Source organism: Rhamphochromis sp. 'chilingali' (assembly GCF_963969265.1).
Source record: "Rhamphochromis sp. 'chilingali' genome assembly, chromosome: 2".
Taxonomy (NCBI): Eukaryota; Metazoa; Chordata; class Actinopteri; order Cichliformes; family Cichlidae; genus Rhamphochromis; species Rhamphochromis sp. 'chilingali'.
Window position 1 is genome coordinate 45,258,637 of NC_137930.1, and position 17,598 is coordinate 45,276,234.

The 17,598-nt window shown below is 40.3% G+C and overlaps 2 protein-coding genes across 2 annotated transcripts; both read right to left on the reverse strand.

The window, feature by feature from the left end:
- Positions 1 to 8,904, reverse strand: cav1 (caveolin 1). The gene is made up of 3 exons (XM_080875126.1): positions 8,599 to 8,904; positions 7,473 to 7,640; positions 1 to 2,022 (listed from the first exon to the last, which is right to left on the reverse strand). Exons 1-3 carry the CDS (start codon positions 8,632 to 8,634, stop codon positions 1,681 to 1,683), a joined length of 546 nt encoding a protein of 181 aa, XP_080731252.1. The 5' UTR covers positions 8,635 to 8,904; the 3' UTR covers positions 1 to 1,680.
- A 3,962-nt stretch (positions 8,905 to 12,866) lies between these two features.
- Positions 12,867 to 17,598, reverse strand: cav2 (caveolin 2). Its single transcript, XM_080875626.1, has 3 exons — positions 17,353 to 17,598; positions 16,909 to 17,096; positions 12,867 to 15,872 (listed from the first exon to the last, which is right to left on the reverse strand). Exons 1-3 carry the CDS (start codon positions 17,500 to 17,502, stop codon positions 15,722 to 15,724), a joined length of 489 nt encoding a protein of 162 aa, XP_080731752.1. The 5' UTR covers positions 17,503 to 17,598; the 3' UTR covers positions 12,867 to 15,721.

Consider the following 17,598-nt stretch of genomic DNA (forward strand, 5'->3'; position numbering starts at 1 on the left):
GATTATATTAAATTTTAATGTGCACAGCGTGATATGGTACAGTAAAAGCAAGGAAGAAAAAAAAATCATTTCTTATACAAAAATATCACCTTCAGAGCTTTAAAAAAAACATCTCGATTTGATATTATCATCCCTGTGAAAAAACAGCAGGTAGACTAAAGGTGATATAGTCAAAGCGAGCTTAGTGTCTCAGTTAAACACAACCCTCTCTCCACCCCATTCTCACCCATCCACAAATTCACCCATCCTGGGGTGGGAGGTGTCGTTTTAATGCTATTTAGCATTGTGTCCACAGTCAAGAAGCAAGGCCACATAACAAAACTGTAGACAAAAAAAACAAAAAAAAGCAAACCGAAATGGGGAGTGGGCACATTTCACCAAACATTGTCTTTATTCCAATGCATTAACCTAAGTACCACAATATGTGAACATCTCCACACGAGCTCCTCACTGCACAGCGTTAATCTCCAGTGTGCAAAATTAACTGCTTGCACTCTGCTGTATTAGGAAATGGAGGAACATGGAGACTTTCATTAGTGCTGTTCACTACCAATACTTTTCTATAGATTAGTGCACTGGAATCATTTTGGAAGTCTTGTCTTATGAATAAACACCCACACAGTACATACAGGATATCAAAACAATGGCACTGTAATCAAGCCTCCTCAAGTTCTTCATTTTCATAGTGTAGAGAAAAAAACCTCATTCACTATGGAGCTATGATGATAAAACGTGGAGCCTGAATGAAAAATAAAAAGTCTAAATTTGTCTTACAAAACAAAACTAACAAAAGAGTAAAAAATCAAATCAGGTTCTGTAAGGTTCAGACATTCTCTGTCAGACTTGAGAAAATTCATTTGAGGCAGAGGCGAAGCAAAAAGCTGGTGTAGAGAGCGAGTGAGCGAAGATGCAGATAGCTTCAGTCAGGCTGTGTCACGGGCGCGGTGGACGGTGAGCTGCTGGCATGGCGGTGCAGGTACATGCAGAAACGGGGGCAGGTTCAGTGTGTCAGACTGCTGGAAAGCAGGGCAAAGAGGGGAGGGGTGGGAGGTCACTTTAGTGGGCGTGTGGGGCATAGGGAGGGGTGCTTCTGTGCTGCTGGATCTGTGTGGTTGTTCTTTTTTGCTGAGTCAGACAGAATTTGGCAGCGTTCACTCGTTCTCCCTGTTTGAACGTATGCAACCCCAGCATCCCCCCCCCCTCCCGACTATCCTACTCTGCCCTACGGCTCCAAAAAACAAACACGAGCGTGAGAGGTTACAGCAGATGCTGACGTCCCCTCTTTGCACGGATCGATCCGTTTGAAAGGCTCTCTACAAAGAGTAAGAATGGAAGGAATTTACATGATGGAGCAAAATTAATAACAACATATGGAGCTTGGCTGCCTGCTTGACAAACTTAACAGTGAAAAATAAAAAAAAATACTAACGTAGACAGAAAAAGAAAAAACAGGAGAAAACAGCTGTTAGAAAAAGGTGGGGTTAGGTGCCATGTCACAGCACCCCTTTACCTCTAAACAACCACCCAGCCCCCACCCCACTCTGGAAAAGTCTCAACACATTTTCCATTTATTTTCTTCGTCTTCTTTCGGTTTTTTTGGTTGTTGTTCTGACTCCCCTCCCATCTCCATTGCGCCCATTCTTCTGGCCCTCTTTTGAATCCTCCTCCTGATTTGGGATGCTACACCTCCTTGGTCATCCTGACTCGGATGCTGCTCAGGCACTTGCCCATGGCCTCGAAGAACGGGTCGCAGAAGGTGTGCACGCAGATAGAGAAGACGCGGCTGACGCAGTGGATCTCGATCAGGTAGCTCTTGACACACGGCACCACGGCCCAGATGTGCAGGAAGGACAGGATGGCAAAGAAAATTCCCCAGATCAACGCCAAGGGAATGCCCACCAGTGCCGTCAGCAGGCGGTAGCACCAGTACTTGGTGACAGTGAAGGTTGTGAAGCTGGCTTTCCACACACCGTCGAAGCTGTAGGTCCCTGCGGGTTCTGCAATCACATCTTCAAATTCAACCTAAGGAAGATGAAAGTAGACGAGTTAGAAATTGCTGGTAAAAACTTTGTATGAGAATACAAAGCTTTCGGTGAACTATCCCTGTGTGAAAAATGGAATTTTAAGACACAGAAAAACATATCAGCACTGCATTCAGCTGAAACTCAACACTCTGACTTGTTAAATACCTTCATCCCCTGCCAACAGAGTTTCACAAGAGTTCTGATATGGCGCAAATGAAACCACTATGGAAACTTTAACGCTGTCAAATCCAAGCTCATTATTTCCACACAAATCAACTTCACTCCCTGTTAATATGTCAGCTTCGCAGAGTTGGAGGGTGGGATTCTTGACAAGATTTATACCTCTCCTAGCAGGGACTGGTACGCAATCCAGCATCTGCCCCACCCAATACACTGACTGCACAAATGCTATCTCTGGTATCAGCTTCAATTTCTGAAAATCAGCCCAGGGGCTTTTTTCTCCCGTGCCTCCTACATTGGAAATGACCGGACACACAGAAAAAATAGGAAATGTTACTGGTAGATGAACTGTTGGGCTGTTGGGCTTCTGCTACATCCTCCATCTCCTGTTAGGTTTCTTTTTAATAGGAAACTCAATGCAAATGTGCACAGGCTGATTGCTGGTGTTTAAAGAATGGAGGGAAAAGTGGCATCTCAGTGCTTATTCAACCTACCTTCCTCTCCCGGTCAGCCTCTTCCTAGGCCTCTGAGCCCCAAATCAATATTTATTTTACAGTTACTTGGAGACTGTGTCATGTCAAAGTAGTTGGGCTACTGAGGGCTAATAGCTGCAATACCAATAAGTCAAGCAGATAATATCTAGTGTTACACTAACAATGAAATGGAAAAGTGAAGTGCTTCATTCCTAGGAGATGCACCATCTGGAAGATGTGACTCCTGCTTACACAAACTGTCTGACCTTGACCACTTTCAGATCTTACTAAAAAGTGATACAGATTTTCTGCAGTGTATTTATTATTCTATAGGGATATTTATTGATAATAGCAATAGTATATGTAACTGCCCTTAATCCAGAGCTGACAATATATAACCTTCTGGTAATTTTTAGATTTAAAAAAATACATATAGAAAGTTAGAGAGCTATACTGGTATAAGCTAAATAAATAATGCATTTCTTTGTCTCCTGTTTAAAGTAGCATGAAATAGAAATTTAGATCTAAAAAATAGCTCTCCTGCAACTCCTTCCTTCTATTTTCTACCAGTCAACTTGAAAATATTTATCCTCAAAAATCTTTTTAATATTTTCACTTTGCTTTTAATCTTCCCTTTTCTTGCCATTATTATGTTACATGTAATGTAAATTTGCAGACTGTCAGCAATCGGTTAAGATTCGCCAATATAATAAGAATGTTCCAAGTGATTTAATATTATGTAATATTTTGTATTACAAATAATGTGATAACAGCAACCAGAGTGCAACTTTTATATAAAATCTGGAAAAAATAAACTGGATTGAAGATTCTAATTTTGCAACAGCATCCATACATCAGAAATCTGTAATATAATGCACGGCTCCAAATCACATACCAGTCACTGAAGTCCATAACAGTGAGTGTCTTAGGACTTCATGCCATGCTGTTATTCTTTATGTTGGGGTGAATGTAATATTTTTTACAGTCCTAGCAAAAGGACTCCTCACATCCAGCCTTTTTTTCTTGCCTTGAAACATCAGCTTGTAAGTCCAATTCTTTTATCCTGAAAGCAGCACAAAGCGTCTCTCACAACACCAACTGGCGAAGCTCACTACAGCCTTATAATATAAAACTGACTGCAGCCACAAAACCAGCCCGCCGTCCATTTAATTTTTCCACAGCTACAAATTTTAAAGTGGGCCAACTCGGCGCCAGTTTCCAGAACTTTGAGACTAAATGAGAGCCTTCTTCAGAGAGGCACAAACAACCACAGCAGGGTGGTGGGGAGTTCCTGACATAAAACGGTGCTCTTTGGTGTTTTTCCTGGGTTTTTTCTTCTTCTTCTTTTTTTTTAAAGTATTGTTATTCATTTGCAATTCTGAGGAAAGTTATCATTACTACCTTTGCTGTAATTCAGGAGAGGCTTCCTTTGTAAGCCACTCGAGTGTTAAGTGGGATTTTGGCAAGAATGCTGTTTGAATTCCGACTGTCCAAAAGTGATATGGGCATCCCTTATAGAAAACATCTGTTATCCAGTTATGTTAGGCAGTTTAATCTAATTATTTACATGTTCAAAGAAGGATTAGGGATTAGCAGTTCCTGAATGAAGAACATTAGTTCAATAAGCAAATAAGCAAGTCACATTAAGAAAATATCACTTTTGTGCTAAATAAAAAAGGGGACCTCCATTGAGAAGTTTGATATGAAACAATAGCGTCTCGAGACCAATGTGTGACCAGTCAGCAAGGCAACTGTATTATTGAGTAAATAAGGTCATGTTCTATTTCTGGAGCTCTGTCTTAAGGCTGTCGACTATGCTTGAATAGACAAAGTGGGCTCCAGGAGAAGAAGGTCAGAGTGTAGTGCTCTACAGAACTATTTGCAGGGTTTTAGTGGTCAGTGTGTTTGATTTTAGGTGGCAGAACACAATGATTTACACACGACTTGTTTTGGATCAAAACACAAGCTTATACCACAATATAAAAGTGTCTTGGAATGATTATTGCTATTATTTGGCGCCACACGAGTAAAAATAAAACGGAATCTTTTGCATGTATTTATTGTCATAGCTCTACACGCTTTGTTAAATTTGCATGCCATTTGCACGGAAACAAATCTACACTGAGTTCAAAAAGGTTTTAATAGCGCCTGATGTCTCAGCCCACAGCGGAGTGCGCAGGCTAATAAAAAGCACAGACATTATCAAAGCAGGACATGTGAGCTTTACATACAACAAGATCCCATACCCAGAGGCATCTGTAATCAACTAAAAATCCCAGAATGAGGCAGATAAGTAAAAATACCACTAAGAGTGGACCAAAAATAGACTTTGCAGTCCTAGTGGGAGTGTTTCATTCCTTTCAGTTTTACCATAGAGACTTCAGATCTGCTGCCAGAGCTCAAACTTTTCACAACTCCCTCTAAAAAACTTTCTCCACTGGGGGCATTTTCAGTCTTCTCGTTGCTGGGCCTAAGCTCCTCCTCTCCCATATAAAATCCCACAACTCCTCCAAATGGAAAAAAAAAATCATTGCAGGAGAAACTCCAAACGCATGGCAGTAATGGAACTTGTTTGATGTGGCCAGGTGATTGAGGCCAGCTGCAGCAGCAACAGGAGTGCACCTTTGATTATAAGAATGCAGTGTTTGTGTGTTTGCGTCTGTGTGCTATCTAAGCAGTGTGTTTGAATGCGTGCTTTACAGATTTATATGGTAGTCCGGCATTTGAGGGTTGCGTGTGGTCATGGTGGATTGCAGAGCGAGCGTCGCTGGAAGGGATTCCCTGCTTGTGTGTTTCATCGGGGCATACTGAATGCACGCTTCCACTTGGCTGAGCTGTTTCACTGACCTCAAAGCACCTCAGAGCTGCTGTATACAGCACACTGTACAAACTTATCAGTGTTTACTCTCAAAATCCAGAGGAAGGCGATGAGTACCTAAGGGCCTCTCGTTATAAAATATACCCAGAGGCTTCTCTGTTGGGATTTATTAACTCAATATGAAAGTCTTTTTTTTAAGTATAATTTATTACAAAGAAGGATTCTGATACTGTCTCTATGTCGCAAGAAGACAAGGTATTAAGTATTACTATCAGTTTACGTTGTATTATTAGTAAACATCTATTACTACCAATAGATGTTTACTACTGCTAGTTAAAAGCTGAACGGTTTCAGGCGTCTTACGTTAAACGCTGCCTATAGCATGTTCATTTTTACAGTGTATGCACATGTGTTGTCAGGTCATTTCAGCAGCAGTCTGTTGGCTTGATTAGCGAGGGGTGGGACAATCGTGAAGCTGCATTCTATTCTGAGACTGGAAGGAGAGTCTGACTCACTGTCACAATGGAATAGAGCAGGGAGAGAGCAGCCAGAGAGTGGTGGAAGAAGTTGGGATAGAAGCAGCAAACAGGAAAACTAGAGAATGAGAGTCTTTTTCTTTCCAAACCCAGCAACAAATATTTTGTAAAAGTGTTTTCATACAAACATGTGAATTCATCGTGTTCATGGCACATTTTATATAGACTTGTGCGTCATATGGGAAAAATGCACAAACTGGCAGTAACACACATGCCTCTCAGACAGTGATAAACTCCATAAAAACGAAGTGTTTTCAAATATTTAACGAGAAATAGAAGACAAAATGTACTTTTTGGGCAGGTTGTATGTGAAACGAGTGTCATGTAATAACAGAAAATTAAATGAGCACAACATTTTTAATGGATTCCTTGTATATGTGTATTATGGTTGTTTTAATCAAAATGTTCTGTCAGTATGTTTTCATCAGTCAATTTGGCAGGGGATGAAACTTTACCACATTTATATATTCTTTAAAGAGAAAGGTTATATTCAGTAGTTATGGTCTGATTAGTTACATCAGCAGCGACAGGCACTCATTTCTACTGAAAACCTTGTATTTGCCAACAAAAAGAAACAAATGGACTCACTCCTCTGACGCAACTATAGGCATGCGGGGAGGAAACGGAGGGGGCAGTGGCAGAATGGGAGGAAAGAAGGGAGGATAAGGAGTGGTGAGGGATCCCCTCATACTAATCGCCCACTTGGGTGTTTCCCTGTTTTAACAAGGCAGAGTTCAGGCATTTCAAAGATCTGACCCTTCCTGAACACGCAGGGAGCTGCTTGACCCCACTCTGATGTAGCCAGATGCACCAGCTGGAGAGGAGCACAGCCGGGCGCACACGGCTGCTGCTCCTCTCTCCCACACAGATGAATCAGGTGGCTTGCAGCGCACCACTCCTTTGCCGCTATAACATCTCTCCCTGTGCTTTTAACAAAAATAAGTACTGAGTATTTATCCGGCGAGACTTCTCTGTTATGGACAGAATTTTACTTTCCCATTAGACAGGCGTGTGCAGCGAGGACTGTGGGAAATGTGTGTTCCAACAACAGGAAATAGGTTATATTTCCTCTGTTGGAGCGAAGTTGGGACGTTCACGTTTCAAGCCCACTCCACACAAGGGGACTGCATGCCATTGTATCGCTGCAGCTCAATGATCTTTAATACGTTTGCAAAGCTTCTTCCTAATAGGGGAAGACACTGAGTGGTAACACTGACACGGCGCATAGCAAAGGTGCGCAAAACTGCATGCGTGTCCGACGCGCAGATAACTTGTTTGACAGCTCATAGAAATAAAATGGACATCGTTTATTAGAGATTATTTCAGTTTGCAGCGCCTGTGATACAGGTAAACCCTGTGTAAACTCGGGAACAGGTGGTTTCGGTTGCCATGGACGAAAACATAAAGTTCAGAAGTTACCAGTCTTTGAAGTTTAACTCACCTTAACAACGTCGTCGTTTATGTGTTTGGGATCCCGGTTGACCAGGTCGATCTCTTTGGTGTGGACATCCTCCATCGTTTTCTCGTTCAGACTGTCGTTGTCCATGTCTTTGTTGTTGGGTTTATATATGTTCCCTTGTTTTCGGATAAACGGCGAATGTAGAAACTCCTGCAAAGAGCCGGGGGAGACAGAAGGAGAAGAGGGTGAAGAGGAGAAGGAATAGTGTGTAGCGCGCTGAGAGAGAGAGCGACTGGAGCTGCAAGTTACCAGGCTTCCCCACAAACAGGGATGGGTTTAAGTGAATAGAAAGTAAAGTACCACACCCCTTCATCCAGCCGCAAGGGGTCCTCACCACCCAGACACTAATCCAGTATGTTAACATGACATACAGTTGATTCAACGTGTTGTCTACCCATGGCAATGGAAACACTTTTAAGAAACGTGCAAAGGCGTTATTTTTTAAATATGAACGAATATCCAATTAATACTCTTCCTACACGAAAAATATATATTTAGAAAGTAAAGAAAATCACGAATTCAGTTATATTTGCAATGTCATTTGTAATATGTTCACATTACGTATGCAAAAACTTCATTTAAAATGCGTAAAGACCCCTTTGGCTTCTATGAGCCTCCTCAATCCTACGAGTCAAGCACCTTATGTTATTACGCACACCACACGACTTCAGTTGGCATTAAAGGACAGGGGAGATTTGTGACTGAAATTCAGAATTTTACGGTAAAAAAAATGGATTTGTTTCCCCCTTGTATAACGCATGGAAATGTACAGTTTAAACGTTTGTGCGTAAATAATCGGTTACTGTGCTGAAAGAGGACCTAACAGGTAAAATCCTCACACCCACATTCTAATGTAAACTGCATCGACCTTCGCATTCTCTTAGCCTGTGTGGGAGAAGTGCTCATGACTGGGTGCCAGAGCGCAAGATAAGGACAGAAACATAGCGCACTCATTTCCCCCTCGTGAACGCATTCTTTTCTTTTTTTTTCTCTTTTTTTGAGGGGGGGGGGGGGGGGGGGGATAATCAGCTTCTGTAAGAAAAGTAAATGTCAGCTACAAACAAACAACCACAAATTAAAAGAACTACAGCTGAGAGCTATACTGTACCTCTTCTGTCTCGCCGTCCTTCGGTCCTCCTGTCATGCTGTCCTCACGTTTGGAGAGATTAGCACGTTGAAACAGACAAAAAAAAAGATAATATAGGAAGCAGAGAGGGAGGCGTGGATGCAAACTGGGAGGACGGGGTCTTTCTCTCAGAGTCCTGTATAGTGAAGTTATTCCTGCCCTTTTTGTTGGACGTGACTAAAATTCAGTGGACAAGCGCGTACGGGGAAACCTCCAGTGTTTCCTCGGATACCGCAGAGCGCAGCTGGGGAGTCACCAGTGAGCAGACAGGAGAGCCACCCTGGAACCTGCTCGGCTGGAGGAGAGACTGACGTGATCTCAGACTGAAAGGGTGTTTGTAGCCGGCATGGAATTTCATATTTAGGGATCACAGCAGAGTATAATAAGTTTTTTGTTCAGTGAAACGTGGGAGTTAATTGAACCTGGCAAGGTGTGGACACTTGCCATACCTTAGCCTACGGGGAAAAATCCAAGTGGTTATAAGAGGGAAGAAAGAAATATGTAGTTCAGCTATTTCAGCACATCTAAAGTCACGCCTGTCATCAGCTGCTTCATAAGATCACATTTATATTTTGGTTAGTGAACCCAGTTTTTCAAGGTGTCAGCTTCATCAGGTTTTGAAGTCGTGCTGGCCACTCTGGTCTGTTTACATTCTTGTGTCAGCTCATCGTGGAGAGACGCCAGCTGGCACCTTGCTGTTTTCAGCCAGAGGGACTGCAATAGAAACAAATTTTAGGTGCGTCTCACTGGCGTGTCAATAAAAGAAACGGATTGGCACAATGATGAAGTTGTTTTTACATTTTTCAAAGCTCTCATTTGCTTTTAGTTTTAGAGCAACATGCACAGAGATGTCAGCTCTTGCCTTCCTCAGTGTGAAAGCTTATCTCAGTTCAAGGAAGAGTAACTCCTCTTTGCTGTTTATTTTGAGGAGCACCTTATTTCTTATTAACTCTGGGCTATTCATTTACTATCTTTATCCTGTAATTATTCTGTTATTTAATTTAAACACTTTGCTATCTACTCTATCTCCAGGAACTTCATTTCAATTGTTTATTGATGATTGTAGCGCCAATAAACTATTACAAACAAAACTGGTGTGCATTTGTTTGTGATAGCAACATGAATGAACTTAAGGAGCAAGAAAGAAAATAATACAAATTAATAAAAATTAAAACCATTTTTAATTCATTGAAAGTTATCTATAAACAAGGGAGGCAAAAATGATTAAAGTAGATGAGTAATTGGGAAAATGGATGAATATTTTCTCGTAATTAAACAATTGTATTAATAACAGTAATAGCTAATAGTATCTCCACACAGTGGAAGTAGGTAAAGTGATGAATGATTAAAACTAAAGGCTAAAAGCTATTGATGAATTATTACAAGACCTAACCATTACTGAAAAATTATTAGTTGAACATAATAGCTGAGAAAATATTGCTGTGTGGCTTTATTGCTGAGAATCATAACACGAGGAATGAACAAAGGGAGAAACCTAACTTTGAGACACAGGAGAAAGAAACACACAGTTTGGCAGAAGACAAAGGGAAAGCCAGGCAACTTACACACCAGGTAATTACGGAGATAGGAAACACCAGGAAACACAGCTGAATTGAATCTAAGGAGACAATGGGAAGCTTAACTAACACAACCTACAGGAGATGAGTGACAATCAGAATAAAGCAGGAAGCAACAAACACTGAGACCAACACATCTGCAGGAGATAACTGCAGAGACATGACTGACTGAGGAGAAAGGGAACACAAAAGATGATAACAAAAGATGACATAATCTTATGAGAAACACAGACTGGAAAGAAAGGGAAACTAAGAAGCACAAGGAAACATTATGCTGAAAGGACTGGATGCAAGAACAAAATCCAAAACAAAACAAACTCACAGAAAACTCAAAACATGCCAAAACTCAAAACGCTGGAACCATGACAAATATATACTGTAAGCTGAAAATATTTCAGAATCCCCCAGTCATGTCTGTCCCATTTGTAGCAACTGAAAATAAAATAAATTCATAATTATAATAAAGGTCAATCAAATGGACCAATATGGCAAGGCCATGATGATCCACTTGGTAAAATAAATCCGCTTGGCATCTTTCTTGGCCTTAAGACAACAATTCTGATGGCTAAAGATCCAAACGGGACACAAAAAAAAAAAGAAAAAAAAGAAAATATTACAGAAATGTTTAAAATGCATTTAGAGGTTAAATAGTATAAGTATATGTCTAAATTGTTGAAAAGGCTAAAAGTAATGCATAAATGCTCAAATCTGTATGGAAGTGAATAAATAGCTTTGACCAAACTCACCAGTGACAATTTGATTGTTTTCCTCAACATTTCAATGAGCAGGTGTATAAACTTCTTCAATAAATTCAAGTGGAATGAGTTCAAGTGGACACGTTTGAACATGGCGCCATGTAGGGATACAGGACTGTGTTGGTTCCAGTTTAATACAATTACAGTAAAGTGCAGACGTATAATGTCATACAAGACACCAAATAAAATTATTTTTAAAAACCTGAAGCACTAATGTTTCCTTAGCGCATAATGTTAAGATAAAAGAGTGCACCAATGAAGGTTTTGTAGACTTCAGTTGTTTGCATTTTGCTTCATTGTCTCTGCAAAAGAACAAGTCTTGTGTAGGCATCATTTTTCTTCTTGCTTTCATTTATTATGAAGTACTGTAATGCTTTTTCTTTTTCTTTTTTAGAAAGCTATTCTATGAATAAACACCTGGTTAGCCTCCTTGAGTTCACTGGGTGTGGCACTGAAGTGAGATCAAAATAACCAAATGAGCACCTGCTTCAAACAAAGATGTTACTTTGCTGAAGCCTGGAAGAGAAGCTTACACAATCTGCTACTAACACTGTGGAAAATATTAGCAAATTTAAGTAACATTTGTGCAAATGAGATTGCACATTGTGCACTAGCATGACTTTGTTTATGTAAGCTGAGGTGCAAAAAACATTGTGAACTGTGGCAAATTTCAGATGATGCAGTTTAAGTTGATGCTGAGAATATTAAAAACACTTAATTGCCACTCAGAACACTGAGAAGACAGAATCTCAAACAACTCATCCAGCACCAGTGCCAGAGGTAAAAAGTCATGAGGATATGGAATAGGAACTGGATTCAGTACACATTAGTGTCAATTGCTTAGAAATTACAAGCAAACTTATTATAATTTGCATTTGCGCAAAATTAAGTGGAAACAATACTAATAGACATTGTTGAGTATCAGGACGGAGTTAACTGTGATAGGAGAATAAACAGCCATAAGGGTATCAGGTTAATGCAGGATCATTTTTTAAATTATTGCTTTTTTAAACATATATGAAATGAAATTTTTTACATTGCATGATATGCATAGGGCAGCAACAGCAGTGTGGTGCTTAGCACCATTACCTCAGAGCAAGAAGGTCCTGGGTTCAAATCCAACAGCCAGGTGGGGCTTTTCTGTGTGCAGTATGCATGTTCAACTCCATATGTCCCTGTGGATTTTCTTCTGGGTGCTCTAGCTTCCTTCCAGAGTCCAGACAAATGCAATAAGTGGTTGTAGTTGTGGATATGAGCATCAGTGCTTATCTGTCTTTACACTGCTTATGTTCTGGGTTGATTTAATCCACAAAGAACAAGAGTTGGAGGTCAAAAGGTCAAAGCGAAGAAACTCTTTGGCTTGTTTCTGGCACTGGTTGCTGGAACACGCCAGAAAAAATTTCACTGCATTCAGACGTTCCTTTAATTTCCTTGTAATTATACAATAATACAGCGTTGTGTTTCAGGCTGGGCTGTGATTGGCTAGCTGAAGCTATTTATCAGACAAAAAGAGAAATGCCAGACACAACAGCTCAACTTGCACCTCAAAATATTTTATAATTTGAAAACTCAGCTTTAGATGGACAGAGTTCAAGAGAGAACTGTGTTTGAGTCTCTTCATTTGGTCAAAGGGGAACATCATGAATGTCTGGATAAGAGACTACTCTTCATAAAACAAACAAACAAAAAACTTCTGTGTAGCATTATGAGTGTTAATGCCACGCAGGCGTGCAAATCTAACAGCTAAAGCCTCAGGTCATGTTCCATCAATGCACAGCTCATCTTTGTATAGGAAAGTGTGTTATGAAATCTCAGCAAAGTGATTTATGAGACTATTTTGGCACTCACCTGCACATCAAAACCACACTCATCTACTGTGACAGAAAGAAGAAACCACACACAGAAGAATTACCTTAAGGAAAAAAAAGATCTTTATTTTTGTCATGAAGGACATATTGTTAAAATAAGAGTTTCATTCCAAAATGTGTCAATGTTGTGTAAAACAGTAACTACAAAAATTAAAATCAAACTCATAAAAGTAGCATCATTACTGTTAAAAGTAAAGTAGTTTAAGTAGTTTTACTTTAGTGACAAGTGAATACCTTACAGTATTATAACCTTTTTGTCTTTAATGAATATATAGCCTGCGCTAGACTAAAAAGCCCAGATAAAATGTTGTGGTTTCATGCTGCTGCTGCACACAACTGTCTTCCACCTTCAGTTGTACAACTCTACTTTAATGGTCATCCGAGAGCTGACCACAAAGCCCAACAAAATGCATTGAAACAAAGCATTGCATCATACAGCGTTCAGCTTTTTGATTTAAATGTTCAGCAGGTTAGCCAGCAGTGCAACCACCAGTACATGCCAATGTAGCTTTTATTTCAACTGATTCATCTTCCTTGAAAAATCTGAATTGTGATCTACTATAAACTTAATTGCACTGAACAAGTTTAACTTTTGTTGTGTGTCCCTTTCGGATGAACCCATTTTACTATCTCCAACAAGAGACTACAACGTTAGCGACTAGCTTCTAATGAAACTATAGCATCTACTTAAAAATTCTGATATTTGTTACAAGACTACAAAGGACTGCAGAAACTCAAATATGTGGAAATGTTGGTCAGTGTCACCTGGATGTAGCATCTGTTTATAACATGAGCCACAACAGTGAGATAATACAGTATGTGAGAGGTATACAGGCGTTTTAGCTTGCTGTCAAGTTTTTCAGACTTCAAACAGTAAAAGCAACTAACCAAGCAACAACATATACATTCTCATCCCGAGGCACCAAACAGGAGGTATAGCTGGAAATGTATACCCATCACTCACTGCTTGGTAGTGTAAGATTATAAACTAAAGCTCTGAAGATCAGTCCAAATGGCAGCAAATAACCTAGCGTTTCCTTAGTTGGAATCCTAATCAGGTATTTTTATGAGAGCTGATGCAAAACCTTAAAGGCTATTTTGAATTTTCAGTGTGATAATCCATCCATCCATCCACTGCAGGGTGGAAAGGTTCTGGAGTCTATCCCAGCTGTCATAGAGTGGGAGGCAGAGTACATCCTATAAATCACCAGTCCACCCCAGAGCTAGCATAGAGACATACAGTCATCCAGGCTTATTCAAACCTACAACCAATCTAGAACCACTAAGCAACTCATCATGCATGTCTTTGGGCTGTGGGAGGATGCCGGGCACCTGGAGAGAACCCACGCAGGCACAAAGAGATCATGCAAACTGCATACAGAAAGGCCACAGCTGGCCAGCAAATTCATATCTCTTGCAGCGATGCAACAGTGCTACCCACTGTGCTTCCCTGTATGTTGTTACAAAAGTAGTCACAGATTTCTAAAGAAGAGGAAATGTAACAACCATCTCATTACTGGAATGAACATATGTTGTTCAGTTCTGTCAGTGGCTTTGACAGAAATAATTTCTTTTGACGGTCTGGGAATGAGAAGGGATGTGCGAACTATACCAAAGTTTGGTTTTAGACCGTGAGTGTCTAAGGTGGGTTTGCACTTGACAGAAGTGCACAGTGAAAACAGTACAAAAGCAAACAGACATATAAGCATGTACCTGACACGCAGACCTGACTGCTGCACTGATGCTCTCAATAACACATTTTAAACTTTGGACTGTGCAGATCATTGCAAGTAGGAGCTGTGCAAGCTTATATTTCAAATTAAACATTTATCAAAACCACTCCAAAATGGTAAAAATCATGTCATTTTTTAAATGAATTCCAGCTGTAGAAGTATTCCAAATCCCAGCTCACTAAGCTTATCCAAAATGCATGTACCACAGTCTCACTCAGCTCAACCAAGGCTTCAGTAGAATGAAATACGGAACTCCTTCATCACACTGTAGTAAAGTCTTTTGATGTCAGTGTCTGTCAATCAAGAACTAGTTGTCCCATAAATAATAAATTAGAAAGGCCCTTCTAAAATGATCTACAATCCTGTTTATATAACATAATTAAATAACTGTATGCTCCATACATAAGCAAATGCCCATTATTATTGCTGATACAGTAAAATAAGGCTGCAAATGTGCAACAAGCTGCTTCATAGCGCTTAATATTCCAATAAACTGCTCTTGAGCAAACTATTCGGTTCATTACATTAAACTTCCAGCTGAATGCTTAATAATATACACAATATATATAGATAAAAAATCAAAAATATTACATCTCTTAGCAAGTCAGCAATATGTTAGGTTGAACAGCAACAATTTTTACAACTCTGCCACCCACAAAGGAATGGAATGACAAACATCTTTTGGTCACAATCAGCAAAACAACTCCATTTTGGGTGGTGCACACAAGCTGTCTGCAAATATATGAGGGTTTCATTAGATGACTGCATGTGCAGATTTGCTTATTTGCAAGTCATGTTATTTGCATTGTGTCTTTGCTTGATACACTGAAAAGGGTTAGTGAAATATGTTCATAGCATATCTTAAATTTCTAATTTTCTAATGTTTTAACCTTGTTTCGCTCAGACTGAACACAGGTGTGCTTTTGCTGTTTCAAACCATTCATTTGATGTGTTCTGAGAAAAAGCAGATCAGATTATATGTTTGACAAACTTAGCCCTCATGGCCACATTTTTCAAAAAAAAAAAAAAATCTACAGAATATTACTTTGCAATAACATCCACCAGGATATCATATTTCACTTAGAGTTGATGTATCCGACTTGCTTCAGTCACTCTTTCGTCACTGACTCCAGTCCCCCCGGCACATTTCTTTCTCCCCAGGGACAGAAGTTTCAGTTTTCTGTAGCCTTGACTTGAATGGAGGACAAGATTTTCCCCATACTGTGGAAAAGCGGTGTTACGAGAATGTCCGTCAGACTCCTCCACACAATGTGGATAGACGGTAAGAGCATCATGAAGCTCTGGATCATAGGCATCACCACCCTGGAGGAAGAAGGTCAGAGGGTCACTTTTCTAGGCATGGAGGTTTCATCACAGATTTCTGTTTTAAACTAATTTGTGTTGCCAGAACAGTTGCTCTTGTTATTGTCTCAGCTGTTAAAAAAGTTTATAGGTCCTGTCTAGGAAAAAGATGAAAGATGGTCATCATACTGCATTTTGAAGTTTGTTTCAGTGTATTGTGAAGCTATTTCCTCCCTTGGACTAACACCCCCTGTGTATGGTCTCCTGATACACTGCCCTGTTCTGGTGATGCCTACCTGTGCCTGACTTTCTCTTAAGCTTATAAGCCCCAAGAGAGCTCAGTTAGGTGAAAGGTCATGTACAAATTACTCTACAGTGCTCCGTGCACATCTAAAGAATGTCCCACTCTGCTCTGAAAACAGGCTCCAAATGCTGCTAGAGCACCCTCTAACTGACATGGGACATAGGACATTTTTTCCATCACTACTAGGGGAACTCAATGTTCCTCACAACTTTCCATAAGGTGTTCATTACTCCACATAAAATGTTGTTTCATCAAATAGACTCTTTGGGTTTTGGTTGAAGCTCATGAGCGCTAAAAACCTAGCAGCACCTGGGTGCTGCAGACATATAGAGCTGACATAAGCATGACATAATTTTCCAAATATAAGAACAAATTGCTGACATAATGTTTCAATGCCACACTGGATATGATGTTGACTGTAAAAATAACCTGTGTCAATGTTTGCCTAAAGAACAGAACAAATATAGTGGAAAGCCGCAGGAGTTCATAATGTTGATGCGATGATCTAAACAAGGTAAACAGAATAAGGTAATAATTAACGTAACGCTCTTGGAAATGTTGATATTTTGCATACTAGTTAATCTTTATGAATTAAGATGTCTTCTCTACAAATATTCTACTAATCTACTGTAAGTTCACTGCTTCTCAACATTAACTTGTTACAGTGGGATCATTTGTGTGTTCACATATTGTTGTCTGAAAATACTGTTTAGCACAACATCGGGACCTTGCTGCCTGAGAACAACTCCTTACCAGATGTGAACACAGCTGAGCACTCCAAACACTATCCCCAGGATGAAAGCCACGGGCACAGCAAGCAGAGTAGTCAACAGGCGGTAAAAACCGAATTTGACCAGCTCAAAGGTGGCGTGGCTTCCAATCCACACTCTGTCAAAACTGTGTGTGGAAATGGGCTCCGCGATGACATCTTCAAAGCCCACCTGTTAGGTCACAAAAGTCATAGGGCAAGCAATAAAAACATAATAAGTAAACAGAGGCAGGAAAGTGTTTGAATGTGATGGATTAATGCGCAGGCAGCGACTTCCAGGTATTCATACTGCAGATTAACAATCTTGCTGGACTACAAAAACCATCCAATAATAGTGCAATAGGCTATACAAATAATTCATCTGGACAGCCTTCACCTTTTGTAGTTTCAATTTCAAAGTATCACCCAACACATCGCACAGACTTTACCTTCAGATGTGGGTTGATATCGTTTGGATCTCTGTCGGGTGACGCTGTATACACTTTCCCCTTGTTCGATAGAATGGGCTCTATCGATCTGTTGAACTCATCTTCGTCCATAATTATGCTGGTATCCAATTTCTCCTTCTCTAAACCCATTTTGTCGAGTCAGGCCGGGAGACGGTGCAGGGAGAGCGGCTGGTGACGGTGCGCTGTGAGCTGTGCGCCGGACTCAGTGGCACCCCGCCCCGTACG

What these genes read in the sequence shown, in the direction of transcription:
- cav1 (XM_080875126.1), bottom strand. Translation starts at nt 8,634, where the DNA reads ATGACAGGAGGACCGAAGGACGGCGAGACAGAAGAG. An exon ending in AGGACGGCGAGACAGAAGAG is followed by an intron (nt 7,641 to 8,598) that starts GTACAGTATAGC and finishes GGCTCTTTGCAG; the next exon opens with GAGTTTCTACATTCGCCGTT. An exon ending in TAAACGACGACGTTGTTAAG is followed by an intron (nt 2,023 to 7,472) that starts GTGAGTTAAACT and finishes CATCTTCCTTAG; the next exon opens with GTTGAATTTGAAGATGTGAT.
- cav2 (XM_080875626.1), bottom strand. Translation starts at nt 17,502, where the DNA reads ATGGGTTTAGAGAAGGAGAAATTGGATACCAGCATAATTATGGACGAA. An exon ending in ATATCAACCCACATCTGAAG is followed by an intron (nt 17,097 to 17,352) that starts GTAAAGTCTGTG and finishes GTGACCTAACAG; the next exon opens with GTGGGCTTTGAAGATGTCAT. An exon ending in CTCAGCTGTGTTCACATCTG is followed by an intron (nt 15,873 to 16,908) that starts GTAAGGAGTTGT and finishes TTCTTCCTCCAG; the next exon opens with GGTGGTGATGCCTATGATCC.